Source organism: Glycine max, chromosome 10 (genome assembly GCF_000004515.6).
Source record: "Glycine max cultivar Williams 82 chromosome 10, Glycine_max_v4.0, whole genome shotgun sequence".
NCBI lineage: Eukaryota > Viridiplantae > Streptophyta > Magnoliopsida > Fabales > Fabaceae > Glycine > Glycine max.
This window is the reverse complement of record NC_038246.2, coordinates 47,465,574-47,484,277: the sequence shown is the minus strand read 5'-3', so window position 1 is coordinate 47,484,277 and position 18,704 is coordinate 47,465,574. Positions and strand designations below refer to the sequence as shown.

Sequence of the window (18,704 nt, the reverse complement as noted above, 5' to 3'; positions counted from 1 at the left end):
TCTTCCTTCTCCATGTATCGCCACAAACACTGGCGGCACTATTCACATCTGTCTAGTTTCTCCCATTGGCGAGACTGTCTCCATATTAGTTGTCAATGATGTCTTGCCATTGGTGATGACGACACTCTTTGTAAACAGGGATTCCTTCCGCAAATACTTTCAAAAGGGACTTGTTTAGTAAATAATTAATTACTAAAAGGGTCCTCTTAGATAAATTTGCCCAAAGATGAATCCAATTCTTGAGTTAGATTGCTAGTTTGGTTTGAATTTGGAAACTCCAAATAAATATAACCGGATACTGTTTAAGTTTCATTTTTAAGTTTCTCGTGACTGATTTTTCTGATTTCGATACACAATTTGTATCAGTATTACATTTTAACATGTCTTTGTTGTTGTGAACATATAAAAAGTGTTTAAGAAAAAACAACGAAGATTGTAAAAGTGTTAAAGGTTTGTGTAATTTATCAAGTGGGTTCAGAATTTAAAAAGCTGATTGATTCTTAGGTATGGAATGGTGTTATCTTGTGTGCTCACAATCTCAGATTAAAAATTGTTCATATGCATGTGTTTTATTTTATATATAATGGTATTTCTATATTAGTAATAAATTTACATATGATATTTGTGTATAGGATAAAATTTTATTTATATAAGTAAAAGAAAATAAATAAATTACTATTTTCTTATAAAAATGATTTTATACATTAGTTCTATTATATAGAATATATATTAATATTACTATTATGTATTAAAAATTTATTTTACCTTAATAATCTAGATGTTAATATGGTTTAAGGAAAAATATTTATCGTCGTGAATTAAATCTAATTTTTCTTGCAAGATTTCATAAAAAAAATATTTTCCATGACTTTTATTTTATATTTAATTTCTTTATCATAAATTTACATATAGATATCAATATATATATATAAAAATCAAACTGACAAGAGTAAAAGAAAATGTTCAATAATTTACATTAGTGAAAAGATAAGAAATAATAAAGCTAAGGCGTGTAGGTGACTGAGGTATAACAAATAAAATATGAGGAAGGGCCATATTACTTCTTCATATTTTATAATTTTATTTTTATGACTAAATTCAATTTTAATTTAGGACAATTTATTTCTGAGCTGAAACTTAAAATTCAATCAAATTAAAAAACATCCAAAAAATATTACCAAATAAACATATTAAAGCTAAAATTGATATATTTTAAAAATATACTATATAGAATATTTATGAATTAGTTATACTTATTTAAAAACCTTTTTTTATTACACATCAGGTTAAATTTATTTTTTTCTTTTAGAGTTTAATACATGTTGTAAAATGGCCTAAATATATTTTTTTCTTTATAATTTAAGTTTTTTCATTTTTTGTTTTTTAAAAAAATTATTTTAATCCTTACAAAATGTGTTTGTCATTTTTTTTTCTTTGTTTTAGATGATACTTTCGATGGTAAAAAAAATTGAACATTGAAAAAAAACTATTATCTAAAATATTTTAAAGATAAAAAAACACATTTTACAAAGAGTAAATATCATAAAATTAATAATTAATTTTAGAATTGTATTTAAACTTTAATGATTTTGCTTAAACTTGTATTTATTCCAATTGGCAATTGGAGAGGAAGCACACTTTGTATACAACAAAATCCATGGTTGACAAATATCCTCTTTTCTTAGTTATGTGTAGCGGATCTTATGTTAGTTTTGAGATTGGAACGTCCAAAACCATGATGATATGATTATGGGGTACCTAACTGAAAAGCTAACCCAATATTATATATCCTAGTTTGAATAGTTTCATATTTATTTATTTTTCATTTTACAAATCTCCTCTTATAGACAAGTCTAAAAGAACTTGTTGAGTTTTTTTTTTTAAAAAAAAAAGAACTACCTCCTTGCAGGTGTAACAATGGAAGTGACAGTCTCTTTACATTTTTGGACAGATTAGTGTGACATTTTTGGCCAACTTGATGATAATATCCTGTTAGGAATCTCATGTTGGGCACAAGAAATTACTTGATGTTGTATTTAACTCATAAGACTTTCCCACTTAATGAACTTGTTTTCTGTGTTAGGTTTTATACTCCTACTTATATAAGTCCTAACAAAATGGACTTGTCTCCCACCTAATAGACTCTTCCACTTGATAGATGAGTAGAACTGTCAAAGAGGAAAGAACAGTCATAGAATCAATGTCGATAGCTCACTAATTACGTTTGGATATTTTTATTTTAAAAACATATTTGAAAAAAAAAACACTTGGTGTATAAATTCTTTAATTAAATGCGAAAATTACGTTTTATCACTTTAGTCAAACGGAAATTTCAAGACAAGTATAATTTTACTTAATAACAATCCAATATTCAGGCTCTGTTTAGAAACGCATTCTATTCACGTTGAACAAAAAAAATTCACATACTAAAACAAAACTGGCAAACCAGTTTTGGAACTGTCCGGTTATGATTCAGCACTCGAGTCATAGCAGACAAGTACATTATGTGTCCACCTGTGCATTGTGCAAGGTGCTGTTGTGTTTGTTGCATTACACGTATTTTATTTTAAGTCAAGAAAAAACCCTTTTCCTTATATTTTGCGATTTCACATTAATTGTGTAAAATTATAACATTGCGCCTCCAAAATTTTACCTAAAGAAAATTTATTTTCTTTTCCTTTACAAACTTCCTCGGCATGCCTTGCTCAGCAAGGTTTCTGTAAACTTGCTAAATAACAATATACTGTAGTTTTATAATCAGAATAAAATTTAAGAGAGATAAGAGTAATCTATTTTTCATTCCAGCTGTAATTGAACTCTAGTATTTCCTTTCCACCATCCGAATTTTTATGTTACCAATTGAATACAATTATACAAATCATTTTGTTATGTAACCAGAAAAGAAAAAAAAGACAGAATTCAGTAAAAAATGAAAAATAAAGATTCACTAATACTGATAATATTTAGGATAAATAATTATTTTCTCTCTGAATTTGTAATTTGCTGACAAATATATCTCTAAAGATGAAAATATAAAATTTAGACTCTGAAATTGTAAAATAGTTTACTTGACACAAAGAGATGAATTTGTCACTGAAATTATTATAATGTGACCATCTCTAATTGCCAACATAGGGATAATAGGTAATATTTTCTTGATTCTTCGTCTTCATATTCCGATTACAAATGCGTCAATGAAAGATGAAAATACAAAATTTAATCCCGAAAGTATAAAAAGTGCGACAAATATATTCAGACGTTAACTTCTATCTGTCACTGTTAATCAAATAATCAATATTCGAAGAAGTGAAATACGAGATGTATTTATCTTTATTTATAGTACATTATGATTAATTATTGTAATTTGAAAAAAATTGTAATGGTTACTAAAGGAATTGTTATTATTATGTTTGTTTTAAATTATGTTTGCCAATATTTTTTTTAAGTGATTATTGTAATGTTTTTTTTGTAACGATAAAAAAAATGATAAAAATTTACTCTAAAATTATATTTTACCCTTAAATGAAATAAAATTTCAGGTCTAACAAATTAGTCTAATAAAAACATACTAATATTTAGGTCCAATAAATTACTGACATTTTCGTACAAAAATGATAATTTATTGACATTTTGGTCAAATGAAACGTACTGACATCTAGGTTCAAAACAAATTACTGATATTTACCTTTGATAAAAAATATTGACATTTTTTGTTCAACAAAAAACTACTGATATTTATGTCCAAAAATGATATCTTACTGACATTTTCATCAGCATGATCACGGTGGTTATTATTTCAATGACAAATTTGTTCCTCTGTGTCACGTAGACTAATTTTATTAATGGTAACATAGAGAAACAACAGGATATATTTGTCGCACTTTTATACTATCGGGGATTAAATTTTATATTTTCATCTTTCAAACATTTTTTCAACGAATTACACATTCAGATACAAATTTATTTATTTATTTTTGACAGTTTAGTATTTTCCACACGTTTTAAATTTTCCTGTACCGCTGCTGTGTTCACATCTTAAGAGTAAACCAAGCACAAAATTTTGAGTTGGTTAAGGTGCTTTTCAATCCCAAAATGTCTCATAACACCAAATTACCATCTTAAATATTAAAAAATGGCTTCCTCACGAGTCATAACTGCATCATTTCCCTGCTGCTTCTATGCTGCACTATCATATCCTTAGCAGGTGTTTTTGTGATTGACAAATCAGAATTTTGCTTACTTTATAAACTATGGACATCATTAGAAAATGTTCCTGATGTACCAGGTCTAGGACTGAATTTGAAAAGGGACACACAAACGGGAGACACATAAATAAGTCCACTCATTAGAAATTCTTACTGTGACACTTATTTGAAATGATAGATCACTTGCTCCTGCGGCAAAAAGTTAGCCATTTCATTCAGATTATTGTAGTTTCTTCCATTACAGATAAAAACACAATTCAACATTTATATACATTTGTCTTTAAGTTTCCCATATGTTGCCTCAGCTGTGCCTCTCATAGTATTAGGAGTAGTCTTGCTGCAGCCACCAAACAGGGAAGCCCCAGCATCACGCCACTTGCCTATGTAGGAGATAAAATCATCCTCTGCTGCCCCACTTGATTTCTATAAGATAAACTCTAGGTTATCAATTTGATGATACTAAACTAGAATTATATATACGAATTCTTATAGCCTATTGTGGTTTGACAAAAAAAAAGTGTTCTGTCCACACCACTAAGGTGGCAGTGTATGCAGAATGTGTGTATGTTGATTTGCTTTTAGTAACTGCATTTAGATTATATTTTGAAATTCACTTAGCCAATTATAGACTGTCAATTATAAGATTCAGACTTAGAAACATACAAAAAGGAGGTTCAGACATATTTAAATTGATGAGGAAGTATCGTTTATTATAACTGCAATTAGATTGAAGTTGGTTAAACATGAACTTAAACAAGTTGGGGCCATGTAAAAAGAGAGAAGCAGAACTTACCACCCATTTTCGTATGATGTTTGCTAAGGCACTTGGACAACTTCTAGGAATCTCTGGTCGTAAATGCCGTGCAAGAAAATACGATCATAAGCATTAAATTAGGAAAAGATTTAAGGTAGAGTGTTGTGTTAGTAAGTAAACAGAATAAACTACTTCCAGAAAATATAAAAAAAAAAGAAAAATGATTGTCATAGATATACACATGATCATTTTGCAACATGCAGACAATTCCCTTATGCCTTTTATTATATAAATATATTTTATTTTACTGAACTAAAAAAAACTGATATGTGATATAGTAGAACTTGCATAAGTATGTTAGGGGTATTCTATGATTAAAATGTCTTCAAATAAAATAAATAAATACGTTAATGCTTAATCACACAAAACCAGGAAAGTATTGAAGCTATAAAAGTAACCATAACCCAAGCATTGGACAAAGTGACCAAGGAACAGTTCAGATATATTCATGAAAAAAAAAACAATATCATATTATCATGTGACATTATAATCATTCTCATTTCTAATCCACTTTTATACACAAAAGAAATTTAATTCAAAAGATTTTCATCTTTTGTGGTCATAATAATAGCTAAAAGAGTTTACCATAGGATGTATGTGTATGAGCAAATGACTAAATCATGCAGAGTTTAGACAAGACGGTGGGAATTTTAAATACTCATATATAGGGGAATATGAGAATGGACAGAAACAGTTCATTTTATGAACTAACCTGACTAATAACTGCACGTGACACAGCAACAAGGCTTAGCTTTGAATAAGGCCTATTACAGCAATAAATTTCCCACATGCAAATGCCAAAGCTATAGACATCACATTTTCTGTTGTAAGGCTTGCCATTTAAAACCTACAAGAGCAAGATTAAAGAGGATTAATTATTTTAAGTCATCAAAATAACACTTTCATATTCAGCCATTCTATTGAACTACATAACATATAATTAAAGCAAGTTCCAAATAAAGATTAATACCTCCGGTGCCATAATTCATAGGTTCCAGTTTCACCTGTCATCTCACTTTGATTTATAGCTTCAACACGAGCAACATCAAAATCAGCCATTTTCACATTTTGATTGGCATCTGACAACATATTGTCAGTTTTTACATCGCGGTGAACAATTTTCTTTGAATGTAGATAACTAAGACTGCAATGAAAAGAAGGAAAAAAAAAAGATTTTCAGTTAGGGGGAAAAAGAGTATTGATATCAACTACTGCAAAGGTAAATTAATACAATGTGACTCACCCTCTAGAGAGGTCCAAAGCCAGCTGAATCAAAACCTTATATGGAAGTTTGTTCTGCCTATTTTTAAACAAATATTGTTTCAATGTTCCACCAGGAAGAAACTCAGCAATAACACAACACGCCTTGGAAGGAACAGGCTTTTGACCACAGCTTGGCATGGGAATCTTAAGATTTGAAGGGTCCATTGAAGCTCCAATGAACTGTTGGAGAAATGATATACCGGTACAGCTATAAAGTATCAGCTATGTTTGAGAGTTATATATATAAAAATTCATACATAGTGAATCTTAGAACAGCTTTAATGATCAAAGGAATTACTTTTCTTTTTCCCTCTCGTTATTTACCTCAATTAAAATAAATAAAAAGCACATAGGAATTGAATCTCTTAGATCACCGTTCCTTCATTAAGCAATCATTCCTGCACATATCATTAGTTTTTCTATATATATAATCATTTTTTCTCATTGAAAAGACTCATCAAATTCAAAGACAACTCAATTCATACCAACGATATATTGGTAAGTTGGTATAAAGTGTAAATGTTCTCAGTTCCCCGTCTTAAACACTGTTCATAGAAATTTTAAAATTTATATTGCAGCTTAGTTGAGATGAAAAGAGTAGTGGTGATAAAAAAAATAAGAGAGAGATAGATACAAATAAAAAAATAGAATTAAAAATGGGTTATTTGGATAAATAGAAATTAGAAAGAAAAAAGTGAAGAAAATTCTCTCTATTTATTTTAAATAAGTAAAAGAGAGAATAAAAATAAATAAATTGTATTAAAAATTATAATGATTAAAAACCTTTTTTTTAATGACACGATTATATTTTCTTCATTTTTTATAATGACTATGTATGGAGAATAAAAAAAATTCATTTAGTGATCTATATTTATTATTTTCATAATTATAATAGTTTAACTATATATATATTATTCTCACCATAAAAACATTTATGTATATGGACGTCATTATAAATCAAAACAAGATATGCGTGGAACAAATTATGCGCATCTATCCTCTTTCGAAATGTCCATGCACCAAACTTCTTTGAGAAACATACTTGAGAAGTACTGAAGTAGAAAAACAAAATTAAACCTTCATAAAAACTTGCCTTTGTCCACGCAATTAATATAAGAAAAATTCTCAAGTACTTCGAAACGTATTCCACTCAAGATTTGATCTTAACCTCTATTATATAATTTTAAAATTTAATTCATAAACATATATAATTATAATATTTAAACATTCATATTTTAATATATAAGAATCTCCCAAACATAAAGGATCTAGATGTAAATTTCTAATGGATTATATTCATATTCCCCGGATCGAGATTTAATTAACTAGAATACCACTTCCCTGACTGTGTCACAATCTAGGACACCTAACCCTTCTTGATCTTTGATATATTTTTCAATTAATTTATGAGGGTTTCGGTCTTTCTTTTGGCCGTATCCATGTAAGAAACAACATCCAGGAATTAAGAAATGATGAACCCAAATAATCTCCATTATAATATTTAGTCAACTACATTGTATTTTATTAGTCCAGAGTCTCTGACACTTCACCCGAAAACTTACTCTAACACTTGGCTTATTTTATTTTATTTTTATTAAAATATCACAAATCAGTGATCTTAGTGTAATATTTTATCATACACCCAAGAGAACATGTGTTACATATATATACATTCGTATTTATACAGGTAGAGCCTACGGGTTAAGTTCAACATTGAACATTTGTGGGTCGATTTATCTACAAAAAGACCAAGAATCATGAGTGAGAATGTATATATAAAGTGCTAACCGTATAACACGTGACAAAAAAAGTAGCCATGCTACTCAAATACAAGACACTATGATTTCGCATGAACTTCACCTCACAGAGAATGTGGGGAGGAGCTTTAAAAAAAACCAAATTAATAAACTTAAAAGATGCACCAGTCACCACACCATGCTAGCATGCTTGACCCCTCACAATTTCATCATTATTTCACCTTTTTTCTTCTTCTATTAATTAATGCAATGGGGGTGGGATGAGTCACGTGACCAAACACGTCCCTATAATGACTTTAGTGGCTTAGGGTCCACTTGCCCTACTGAAGGAGGGTGACCCGTTTGTTTGAAAATGAAGGAAGGTAACAGTGGATTTAGGAAAGACACAGACACGCATCACAGTTCACAAACATTTTAATTTTGTATCTCTTCCTCGCATGCATAAATGTAGGTTTGAAATTGGTGTGATCATCATGAGTATATGATTCACCGCTTCTCCAATTGTTGGGGGTTCAATTAATATATTCTTATTATTCTCCTATGTTTGTTTTCCTTTTTTTTTAGTTTAATTAATCATAAATTATTATTAATATGTTTTTTAAAAGAATTATTTTTTTAATTAACATAATTAAAATATCTAACTCTTCAATAAAATTTTGAAATATCTCCTTTTTAATTCAAGTATGAAACTTATTCTCCATAAAAAAAATTAACTACACTTAAAGATTTTTTTTCCTTTTTTCAAAATGTATAAATTATTTTATGCTATTATTGTGTGAGTTATTTACTTTTTTTTTTCATACTATAACTTACTTTATTATTTTTATTATCTCTACTATCTTTTTTTTTAAATCTCTATATTCATGTATTCGAAAAATAGTGTATGTCACCGTTTTTCTAGTATTGACGAAGGTTGTGAAATTAATCATGATCGTTTTTATCATGTTTTTATTATGATATACTAATTTAATTTAAAATGAAAATTAATAAAATATGAATAAAAATATGTTTATTAATTAAATATTAACAAATTGAAAATTATTACGACAAAAATAAATATAAAATTGAAACTAATTTTAATAATATAATAAAGTTGATAGTATAATATTTAAAATTGATTATTAAATATTTACTGATTAAGATTAAGTTAACGCTTAAATTACTATTATTTTCATATTGTAACCAAATACTAAAAAATTGAAGTGAAAGCTCAACAAACACATAATAACGCTTTGGGTTAGTTGTTAGACGCCCTTTTCAAATTCGCCCCGCCAAGGTAGCAGTTCCTTTATTTGTTCATACGGGTGGCAGCTTCTTCGTCATCCAATCCAAACAGCCCAAGAAATTTAGGGGATTCGGTCCAAGTTTTTTCCAATAATTATGTAATTATGACAAGATTAATGTGAGTTGATATAAGTGGTTAAGTTTTGATGTGAACCTTTTCTATTTAGTGGGTAATCGTTCAATAATATACGACATTTTTTAATGATTTAATTTAAAGTATTCTTGGAAAAATGAGGACATGTATATTTACGATATTAATGGCATCAGCACTGATTATTCTTCCGAATCCCAATTAAATTTAATTGAAAATTAAATTAAATTAAATTTAACCTAGGTTACTTACACCCTTATTAGCTGGTGCCCATGAATTAAAATAATTTTTTATTATAAATCATATGAAAACACATTTAAAAATTATAAAAAATATAATTTTATGTATTTCAATAATAAAAAAATTATTCTTTTATTTTCTTAACCAACACAGCTCTGAAGACATTGATTAATTTATCAAATTTTATATATAAGGACGAAAATAGTATTAATAATAAAGAAAAAAATGTTCATATGTTATTAACTTATTACTCTAAATTCTTAACCCATTAAAGTACCGACGTTCTTCCTTTTAAACACCTATCATTATCATTTAATGCGGCCACAACTATCATGTGATAATTGGAATTTGATGCTTTTATGAGTTTTATCACTGCACACTAAACCAGAAAATCCACTCAGCAAGCAGTGAGAATAAAAAAACAGAATAATCATAATACTACACAATAACTAATCACGAAAAGAAAATAAGAAATGATACGTTACAGTAGTGAAAAAAAGACTTGTAATAAAAAACAGCAGTGAAAAAAAGAGAGGCAGCAGCATAATTTGAGGATATCCGTTTTATTTTTTACTCAAAGTTGTCTAGTAAGTAGTAACTAATAAGTAGAGTCCAAGTGTTCAACACTGGTAACATGAAAAAAAAACTGATATCAATCCAGTTCAAGCCAATGATATCAATAATATATAATTACACAGTATAATATAATATTGTTTTAACTTTTCACATAAATAATTACACATATAATAGTACATGCTATAACGCAAAAAAATGCTATAATATGCACTAAGATGAATCTAGTAGTAGAAATTTTAATAATATACACAAGTTCTTAAGTTTTTTTTTGTTACCTTTATTTTATAGTAGTACTAAAAATATACATGGTATAATAAGATGAACGTCTTTTATAATGTAAATTACAAATATTTTTATATACAATAAGTTTGTTAATTTTTATATTAATTATTTTAAAATAAATTTAATAATTATATTAGAAAACATATTAGATATAATCTTTATTAGTTAATAATAGGTTAGTATGTTTAAATTTATTTTAATAAAATAAATAATTTTTTTAATCTGTTTCTAAACTGTTTATATTTTTTTTAAATAATTTTATTAATTTTAAGAAACAAATTCTACCTTTTTTTTTTAATTTTTACTTTATAATTTTAAACAAACTACCCCAATATAACTAACAACACATATACATTAAACTCTAACAAAGTAGATAATCCCTTGTTCTTATCTTCTACTATTTGATAACATAAAAATAGGAAAGGAAGATAATATTGGTTGTTTGGGCGGTAAAAAGAAACATTGGTTTTTTGGTTGAATAATTATGATACTGTTATTTTTTATTTATTTATCCTTTTATCAGTTCCATAGTCCCTCTTATTTATTTTTTAACTAAATATTTTTACTTTCCTTTTATTTTTCACTTGACCGTATATAGTAGGAATTAATAGAAGGGGTGGTAGGGTCGGGGAGAGAAACTCGCTTCTCCCGCCTCTCCAATTCTTGAATCCGCTGAAACAGTAAAGTAACCAAACCACAACCCTTCCTTCCCTCATTTTCATTTTTCACACACAGCACAACACTCTCGCATGTTGTTATGTTGATGTTTCCTCTCTCGCTCTCTGCAAACAACAATGGACACGCCAGATAGGAGCAAGATCAACACCCCTCTTTCCCAATTTGAGGTTTTCCTTCTTTCTTTGCATGCGCTTTCACCACTATTTCCTTTCCTTTCCTTTTCTTTTTTTAGGTTAAAAACCGTTTTTTTAATTCACGCTCAAGTGCTAGTTAAACCCTCAGCTTCTGTGTTCTAGATCACTCCCCAACTTCAATTATTCAACACCATTTGTATTTCTAACCAAATTGGGAAATTTCCTTTTTCTTTGTTTACTTATTTTTTCTGCTTGTTTTTTTAGAGTATGTATATGCCAGTCAAGAAAGTTATTTTTCTAACCCCAGATTCGATTGCTTCTGAAGTTTAAGTTGATTTTTTCTTCTTCTCCTTCCAAATTTGTTAAAAAAAAAGTCGCATTTTCCCATTTTGGTCTTCATTTTAAGGTTTTTTTTTTCTCCCTCTAAATCTTCTGCTTTTTGGTCAACGGTCAGTTCTCCTGTAGGTTTTGTGCTTGAAAATTTTTAGGCTTTCATTTTTGCCATCATGCATCTATAACCTGCTTCGTTTTTAGTTATAATGAAAGCATTCCCTTTGTGATTCGGTTTGTTAACCGATTAATTTGTAAACTATTTTCTGATTTGCGCTTGTCTTTCATCATGTTCATGCATAAAATTTTCTTTTACTTCACCAGTTTAACCTTATTTTTATGCAGGATTCGCCTGTATTTAACTATATCAGTAATCTATCTCCTATAGAGCCCGTTAAATCAGTTCACCTTACTCATACATTCAACTCATATAGCTTTTCATCACCTCCATCGGTTTTCACATCACCCCATGGCAACTGTCACAAGGAATCCAGATTCCTCAAGAGGTAACAGTGAAATCTTCTTCTCTTTCCTGTTTATTGTTCTTGATGATTGTGAGTGGCATTGGTCAATATAGAATTGTAGATGTTTCAGTGACATGTTTTTTTTTTTTTTATTGTTCTCTGTTTTTTTGTAGGCATAACCTTTTGGAGACATCCAAACCTAAGGTTTGGTCTGAAGATGTAAATAGTGTTTATTCATCTGAAGAGACTCTTGCAGATTCAACTCAAGCATGTCATGAATCAAGTGAGCAACAGGAAAATACTGCTCAAAAGATTTCCATTGGAGATGCCTCAATTGAGCCATGTAACGAAAACCCAAATATCTCAATTGAGCTTCCACAAGTCTTAAAATGTAATTTGGGTAGCCCTGGGTATGAACCTCTACTCTGCTGTGATGAGGCTAACTCTCTTTTGGAATTACCCGGCAATGGCAAGCCAGCATCAGATGTTGCTTATGTTCCAGAAGGCTCTGAAAAAGATTCAATTGAGGGTGAGATGCATCTTCTGGGGTTATGTCAGATTGAGGAGGCAAAAGTTGAAGGCCCAAATTGTGGTGTGGATAGTTTAATTACTGAAGTCTCTGATCTGTTAATGCTTAGCCCCCCAAATGTGACAGAAGCTTTTAAGGGTTTAAATAAACAATTAAATCCTTCAATAGAGCTTGGCAATTTCATGACTTTGATACCACAATCTGCCACCAATGATGGTCAACAAATGCACATTGGTAATGCAGTTGCTTCTGGTTCAGAACATGAAATTGAAGATCATCCTTCTGAATCAGCAGCTGCCACAGGCACAGGTCAGAGACAGGACAATCTTGCCAATGTTGCTTTGGTGGCTAGCCATCCAAGTGAAAATATGGATAATAAGGTAGGAAAATGAAGTCTGTTTGACTTGCAGTGAATTGTGGATATCAGAGTTGCATGTAGCTGGATGTTTCATTAGTGTATGTCAAAGGCATTTCTAGATTACTTTTCATATACACTATCTCATGCTTAATTATATTTGTAACTTATTCCTGCATTGTTTATATATGAAATTTATAATTCTAGGAAAATGCTATATGACTGGGTTGTTGTCAATCATTACTCTCAAATCACACCTTATAAAAAAAATTATCATTATGATGATTTTTTCTGCATTTTGCATCCTTCCCTAACAAATTTCATGGTAGAGTGTCACACTAATGTTTATATTCTGTCATGGTTTATAAATTTATGATGAGATTTGAATATTTTTCTTTCTCTCTAACTTGCGTCATTGTTTTTATTGTTGAACACATCAATCAATCTAAAATTACTTTTGTCTTTGTATTTAGCTTGTTTATGCGAGACACCGTGGTATACGAAGACGCTGTCTAGATTTTGAGATGGCCATTGTGCAATGGAAGAACCCAGCTGATAATTCAAACACCAACTCAAGTACAGCAATATCTGATGAGGGGAATGTTGGTAATGAAAAGCAACTGCTTCCCACAAAACACAGTGGGGATTCACGGAGGTGTGTTTTGCCAGGAATTGGTTTGCACTTGAATGCACTTGCAAGCTTAAAGGATTGCAAAAATGTAAAAATTGAAAATTTGTCATCTGGAAGGCAACCTAATCTGCACTGCTCTCCTTCATCTGTGCAACTCTCTGCAAGCCAAGAACTTCAACTATCATTGGTACCTGCATCGTCAGAAATAGATTTGGTGCCATCAGAGAATGAGGTTCAGCCTGGTGAAGATTTCCAGCAGAATAGCCCAAAAAAGAAAAGGCAAGTACAATTGCTGATTATCAATTCTGCTTGATAATCTTCATTCCATTACATTTTAGCTTTTCCTTTCTTCGTTGGCCTGATACTAAGCTGGATTTACAGGTGCAAGTTGGAACCAGCTGGGGAAGGGGAGTCTTGCAAGCGTTGTAATTGTAAGAAATCAAAATGTTTGAAGCTGTAAGTTGAAAGAAACACTCCCCCCTTTTCTTTTGGGTTGGAATACTATCATATGCTGCAACGACCTTTGATTTTTATAGTTGCTTTTACTAAACTGTTTTATCGTCTTTAAGATTTCTTTTTTCGGAAAACAAGGAGTTTACTGTGTCTACTTTTTCTTCATGAAGTTATGAATTCTGGTTGTTGAAGATGTAAATGTAGACTTTCACCAAAACCTTATTTGTTGAGTCAATTAAGTCAGTTAGATATGCATTTACACTTAGAATTATTGTGTGCAACACTGCAATTCACTCAGCAAGGCATTTTGCTTAACATTGCCTCTTAAGCCTTTTTTTCCATGTTAAATCTAATCTATAATCACGCAAGTGGCTTCTTAGGACTTGGGAAGTATTAACAGCCTAAATTGGAAGGATAGTAAGTTGTTAAAAGGATTAGTCGGTGTGCATGCATACAATGATTGTTCTAGGAACTGCTATATATAATGGTCAGTCCTGGTGATTTCGTGCCTATGAATATTAACTGCTAGCTGGTAGTTAACTTTGGTTATGGGATTTGGGAAGCTCCTTGTCAGCCCTGTCCTATAGAAACTGGCTAGAACATTTAAGGATTGACCTAGTTGATTTGGTTATGTGTTGTGTAAATAATGTTTACCGTTGTGTAAGTGGTCATGCTTTTAATTGAGCTTCACCTGCCTCTTGAAATGCTGAAACGCAACAGCTAAACATTTAGCTGAGGAGTTGATCTGGTTTTGGGGAAGGAAAGTTCTTACAGATGACATCTGAGTCAAAATGATTTAGAAATATTTTATTTTGAATTGAAAATGTAATTTTACTAAGTTTGGCCATCAAGGAAGGATAATTTTATAAGTAACTTTTTTTGTTTGAGCTTATGTTGGTGTTGGTGTGATTTTCCATAGCCATTTCCATCATGTTTAGTTTAAATTATAAATCTAGTTTAATGCTTAATCTCATGATATTCTCATATAATGTTATTTGGAAATATCCTTCAACCAGTCCCTTTGACTAAAACCTTGAAAACAACGTCAGCTAAATTTTGTAACTCAATTTAGAATCACTTCCATCAAATAAATTGGTGTTATGTTATATTAGTCTTGCTTATGACTTGTGAGTACATAAATCTTCTCAATTTCCTTCAGCTTTGTGCATATTCTCTTGCATGAAAGCTTGAGAAGAAATAAGGCTTTATTATCTTTCTAATTAATCTTTTTTAACCAGTTATTGTGAGTGCTTTGCTGCTGGAGTCTACTGCATAGAACCTTGTGCATGCCATGATTGCTTCAATAAACCTATTCATGTTGAGACTGTTCTTCAAACTCGCCAGCAGATTGAGTCTCGTAATCCACTTGCATTTGCTCCTAAAGTCATACGAAGTTCTGATTCTGTATCTGAAATTGGGGTCAGCAAATTAATATTTAACTTTATTTTCTCACTTTCTAATTTTAAACCATTTTTTTTTCATATATTAATTATTTTTTCCTTGCAGGATGACCCTAACAAAACTCCAGCTTCAGCACGACACAAAAGAGGATGTAATTGCAAGAAATCAAGCTGCCTAAAGAAATATTGTGAATGTTATCAGGTTTTCTTTCTGCTCTTATATCATGTCTGCCTTCAGTTTTAACTTGATTTAGGAACACTTGTTAATTTTTTTTTTTAAAGGGTGGTGTTGGTTGCTCCATAAGCTGTAGATGTGAAGGATGCAAGAACACATATGGTAGAAAGGATGGTAAGTCTCTCTTTTATGCTGCAATAATTGGAGTTAGACATTGCCAATGAAAACCATCAACTTTGATTACTCTTCTAAAAATTGTTTGCTGTTAGAGGTGACATTTTATTTTTGGCAATTTCTCTTTTATATTCAGGTTCTGTTCCTTCTGGATTAGAAGCCGAGCCCGAAGAAGAAACAGAAGCATGCGAAAAGGGTGTGGTGGAAAATGCTTCCCTGAAAACTGAAACAAAGAATACCGAAGACCATCCGGACCAATCTCTTGCTACAACACCATTACCACTTTCCAGGTTTGATATGCTGTGTTTTTGTCAACTGAGATGATAAAATTAATGTCCATTAGTGATCTTGGTTCATTTTATGTAACAGATCATTGCTTCCATTATCCTTTTCATCAAAGTGTAAGCCACCAAGATCTTCTGTTATTACCATCTCCAGTTCCGGATTGCTTGTGGGGCAAAAGCTTGGGAAATCAAATGCTCCGTGGTCTCAATCTCAACCTAAATGTGAAAAGCCTTTGGAAACTGTTCCAGATGATGACTCTTCTGTCACCTGCATCAAAACTTCTTCTCCCAATGGCAAGAGGATCTCCTCTCCTAATTGTAAGGTGGGATCATCACCTACTCGCAGAGGTGGGAGGAAGTTGATATTACAATCTATCTCTTCATTTCCTTCTCTCACCCCTCACCATTAGAATGAGAATCTTCTTCTTTTTTGGCTTAAGTTAGCCTTCCTCCACCCCTCTTCCATTGGTTCACGTTTGCAGTTTGTTGCAGTTGGAGCTGTATGCTTAGTGTGAATGTACATGATTGAGTTTCATCTTACTTTCGTTATAATATGTTTGTTGCGTTCATTTCATAATGTACAACTTCAGTTCAGTTGTATAATAGTTATCTATCTTAACTGATGGTTATCATCACTCCTAAGAGTAGTACTTGGAGAATGATTTGTTATTAAGTCCCTATTGGTCATGTTGGACTATTCCTTTTAAATTTGTTACATGAAGTAAATGTGGTTGGTGCTGTGGAATTGAATGATGCTGCGGTGGCAGTGAAATCGATCGAATTAAGCATATACTATTAAAATTTCCTTATTGTATTGGTAAATGTTGCTCCTTCAGTGGAATAAAATATTAGTTCCGAAATTTGTAAAAGATGGCATGTTTCTGGCAACTTAGCAGCACCACTTAATTGCTTGACTAGAAGTTACTTTGAGTGACCGCTAATCATTCTTAATTGCTTTTCTAATCAAATAGTAGTAATTTTCTTTTCCTAGACGAATCAATGACTTGAGAAAAGACATCGGAGTCAGCTACAAGGAAGGATCATATGGGCGAGGTAAAGCGGATACCTGAGACCATAATCCAATGACTTCTACTTCTTTCATGACAACGATGAATAGGAGAAATCACAATCTTAAAAATACATCAATCTTTGCTAATTTGGTACGGTGAAAGAAATGAGTTGTCATTTTCTTTTATCATCTAATAAGAAAGACTCAATGCTTCCTTTCTTGTTCGGTTTCATCAAGAAAAATAATAAAAATATAAGTAAATGTATAGGGGTAACACAAAATTACTCACGTTCCGTTCCCTTGTTTACGTCCAAGAACAAGGAGAGAACGAAAAAAAATATATAGAGAGACGCTGAATTTTTTGTCTTTTCATCAGTGCTTATTAAATAGGGAATAATCTTGATCTTCCTTCATTTTCTTTTTCATTTCTAAACTAAACAAAGTTGAAGTCATGGAGAAATATTCAATGTAAAGAAAATATTACTTCCTCCAACAAATATAATAGCTCGCCAGCTAGTTCACTTTAGAGTATTTTCATATTTTGTTTTCCTCCTTGAAAGTTTAATTGGGACGTTTCGAAAATTCATTTATATTTTAAATTGAATTTTTTTAGCTTAATTTAATAAATTACTAAAGGCCTTTATGTAATTACTTATACGTGAATATACGTACAAGAAAAATGATTAATTCATCCATATATTATAAATTTTGTACCAACTCTTCATTTTTATCCTTGCATTGCACTGTCCTCGTCCCCCATTACACCACCATTATGGTCCCACTGCCATCGCTACCCCCACCTATTGTCAAAGTTGAAACCAGACCCTGCAACTTCATTAATAGTTTGACAAGACTAAGTTAGTTTAGAGTTTATTTGATTACTTTGTTTGACCAAATAAGTATTTAATAAACTAACTCTTATTTCACTTGCTTATAACTTATATATATCGTGTTTGAGGACTGAGATGGTGGTGAGCTGAAGGAAGATCGATTTCAATTTCATGATCAATAAGAAGCCACTCGATCATTGTCGTTGTGGAAAAACCACGTTTTTACGTGGTTTTAATAGATCCACCACATTTTTTAAGGTATCCAAATGTTACATAATTTACTTCAACTAGTTTAATTGTAACTTATAGATTATTAGTTTTTCCAACTTGCTTGTGGCTTATTAGCACATTACTTTTTTTTTTGCCATATTTATTCTTAATAGTTTAATATATTTTTACTTTTACCTTTTTTTTAATATTAGGTTAAAATTTCTTTTCACCTCTTCACCCAATAAAAGTTTCTTTTCATTACCATCTTATACCCAGAGCCTAGCGATTGACATTAATGTCTATTTCATTAAAGTCTTCTCTTTTTTATATATGTGTTCTTATTTGACTTATCATCCCTCTACTAGTATTGTTTTAGGGATATACCTTTCGTTTCATATTTTCAAAAGTTTTAAACTATTTGATGATCTCAAATGAATCTTCAAAAAGTTTATTATCTTTTTTTTTTTTTTTTTGTAAAATTTGTTTCTTTTCTTTCATTAATCTTTTACACTTTGCATTGATATCCAATGCTTTTT

General features: G+C 30.5%; 1 protein-coding gene and 1 pseudogene across 1 annotated transcript; one reads left to right on the top strand and one right to left on the bottom strand.

Annotated features, from left to right (window-relative positions):
- Nucleotides 1-4,346: 4,346 nt before the first annotated feature.
- Nucleotides 4,347-6,432, bottom strand: LOC100775588 (serine/threonine-protein kinase STY13-like; annotated as a pseudogene).
- Nucleotides 6,433-11,119: 4,687 nt separating this feature from the next.
- Nucleotides 11,120-16,988, top strand: LOC100820491 (protein tesmin/TSO1-like CXC 2). The gene is made up of 10 exons (XM_003535592.5): nt 11,120-11,357; nt 12,000-12,160; nt 12,292-13,027; nt 13,476-13,912; nt 14,015-14,089; nt 15,325-15,505; nt 15,593-15,688; nt 15,769-15,835; nt 15,972-16,125; nt 16,205-16,988. Exons 1-10 carry the CDS (start codon nt 11,307-11,309, stop codon nt 16,527-16,529), a joined length of 2,283 nt encoding a protein of 760 aa, XP_003535640.1. The 5' UTR covers nt 11,120-11,306; the 3' UTR covers nt 16,530-16,988.
- Nucleotides 16,989-18,704: the final 1,716 nt, after the last annotated feature.

What these genes read in the sequence shown, in the direction of transcription:
- LOC100820491 (XM_003535592.5), top strand. Translation starts at nt 11,307, where the DNA reads ATGGACACGCCAGATAGGAGCAAGATCAACACCCCTCTTTCCCAATTT. An exon ending in AAATCAAAATGTTTGAAGCT is followed by an intron (nt 14,090 to 15,324) that starts GTAAGTTGAAAG and finishes TTTTTTAACCAG; the next exon opens with TTATTGTGAGTGCTTTGCTG. An exon ending in ATTCTGTATCTGAAATTGGG is followed by an intron (nt 15,506 to 15,592) that starts GTCAGCAAATTA and finishes TTTTCCTTGCAG; the next exon opens with GATGACCCTAACAAAACTCC.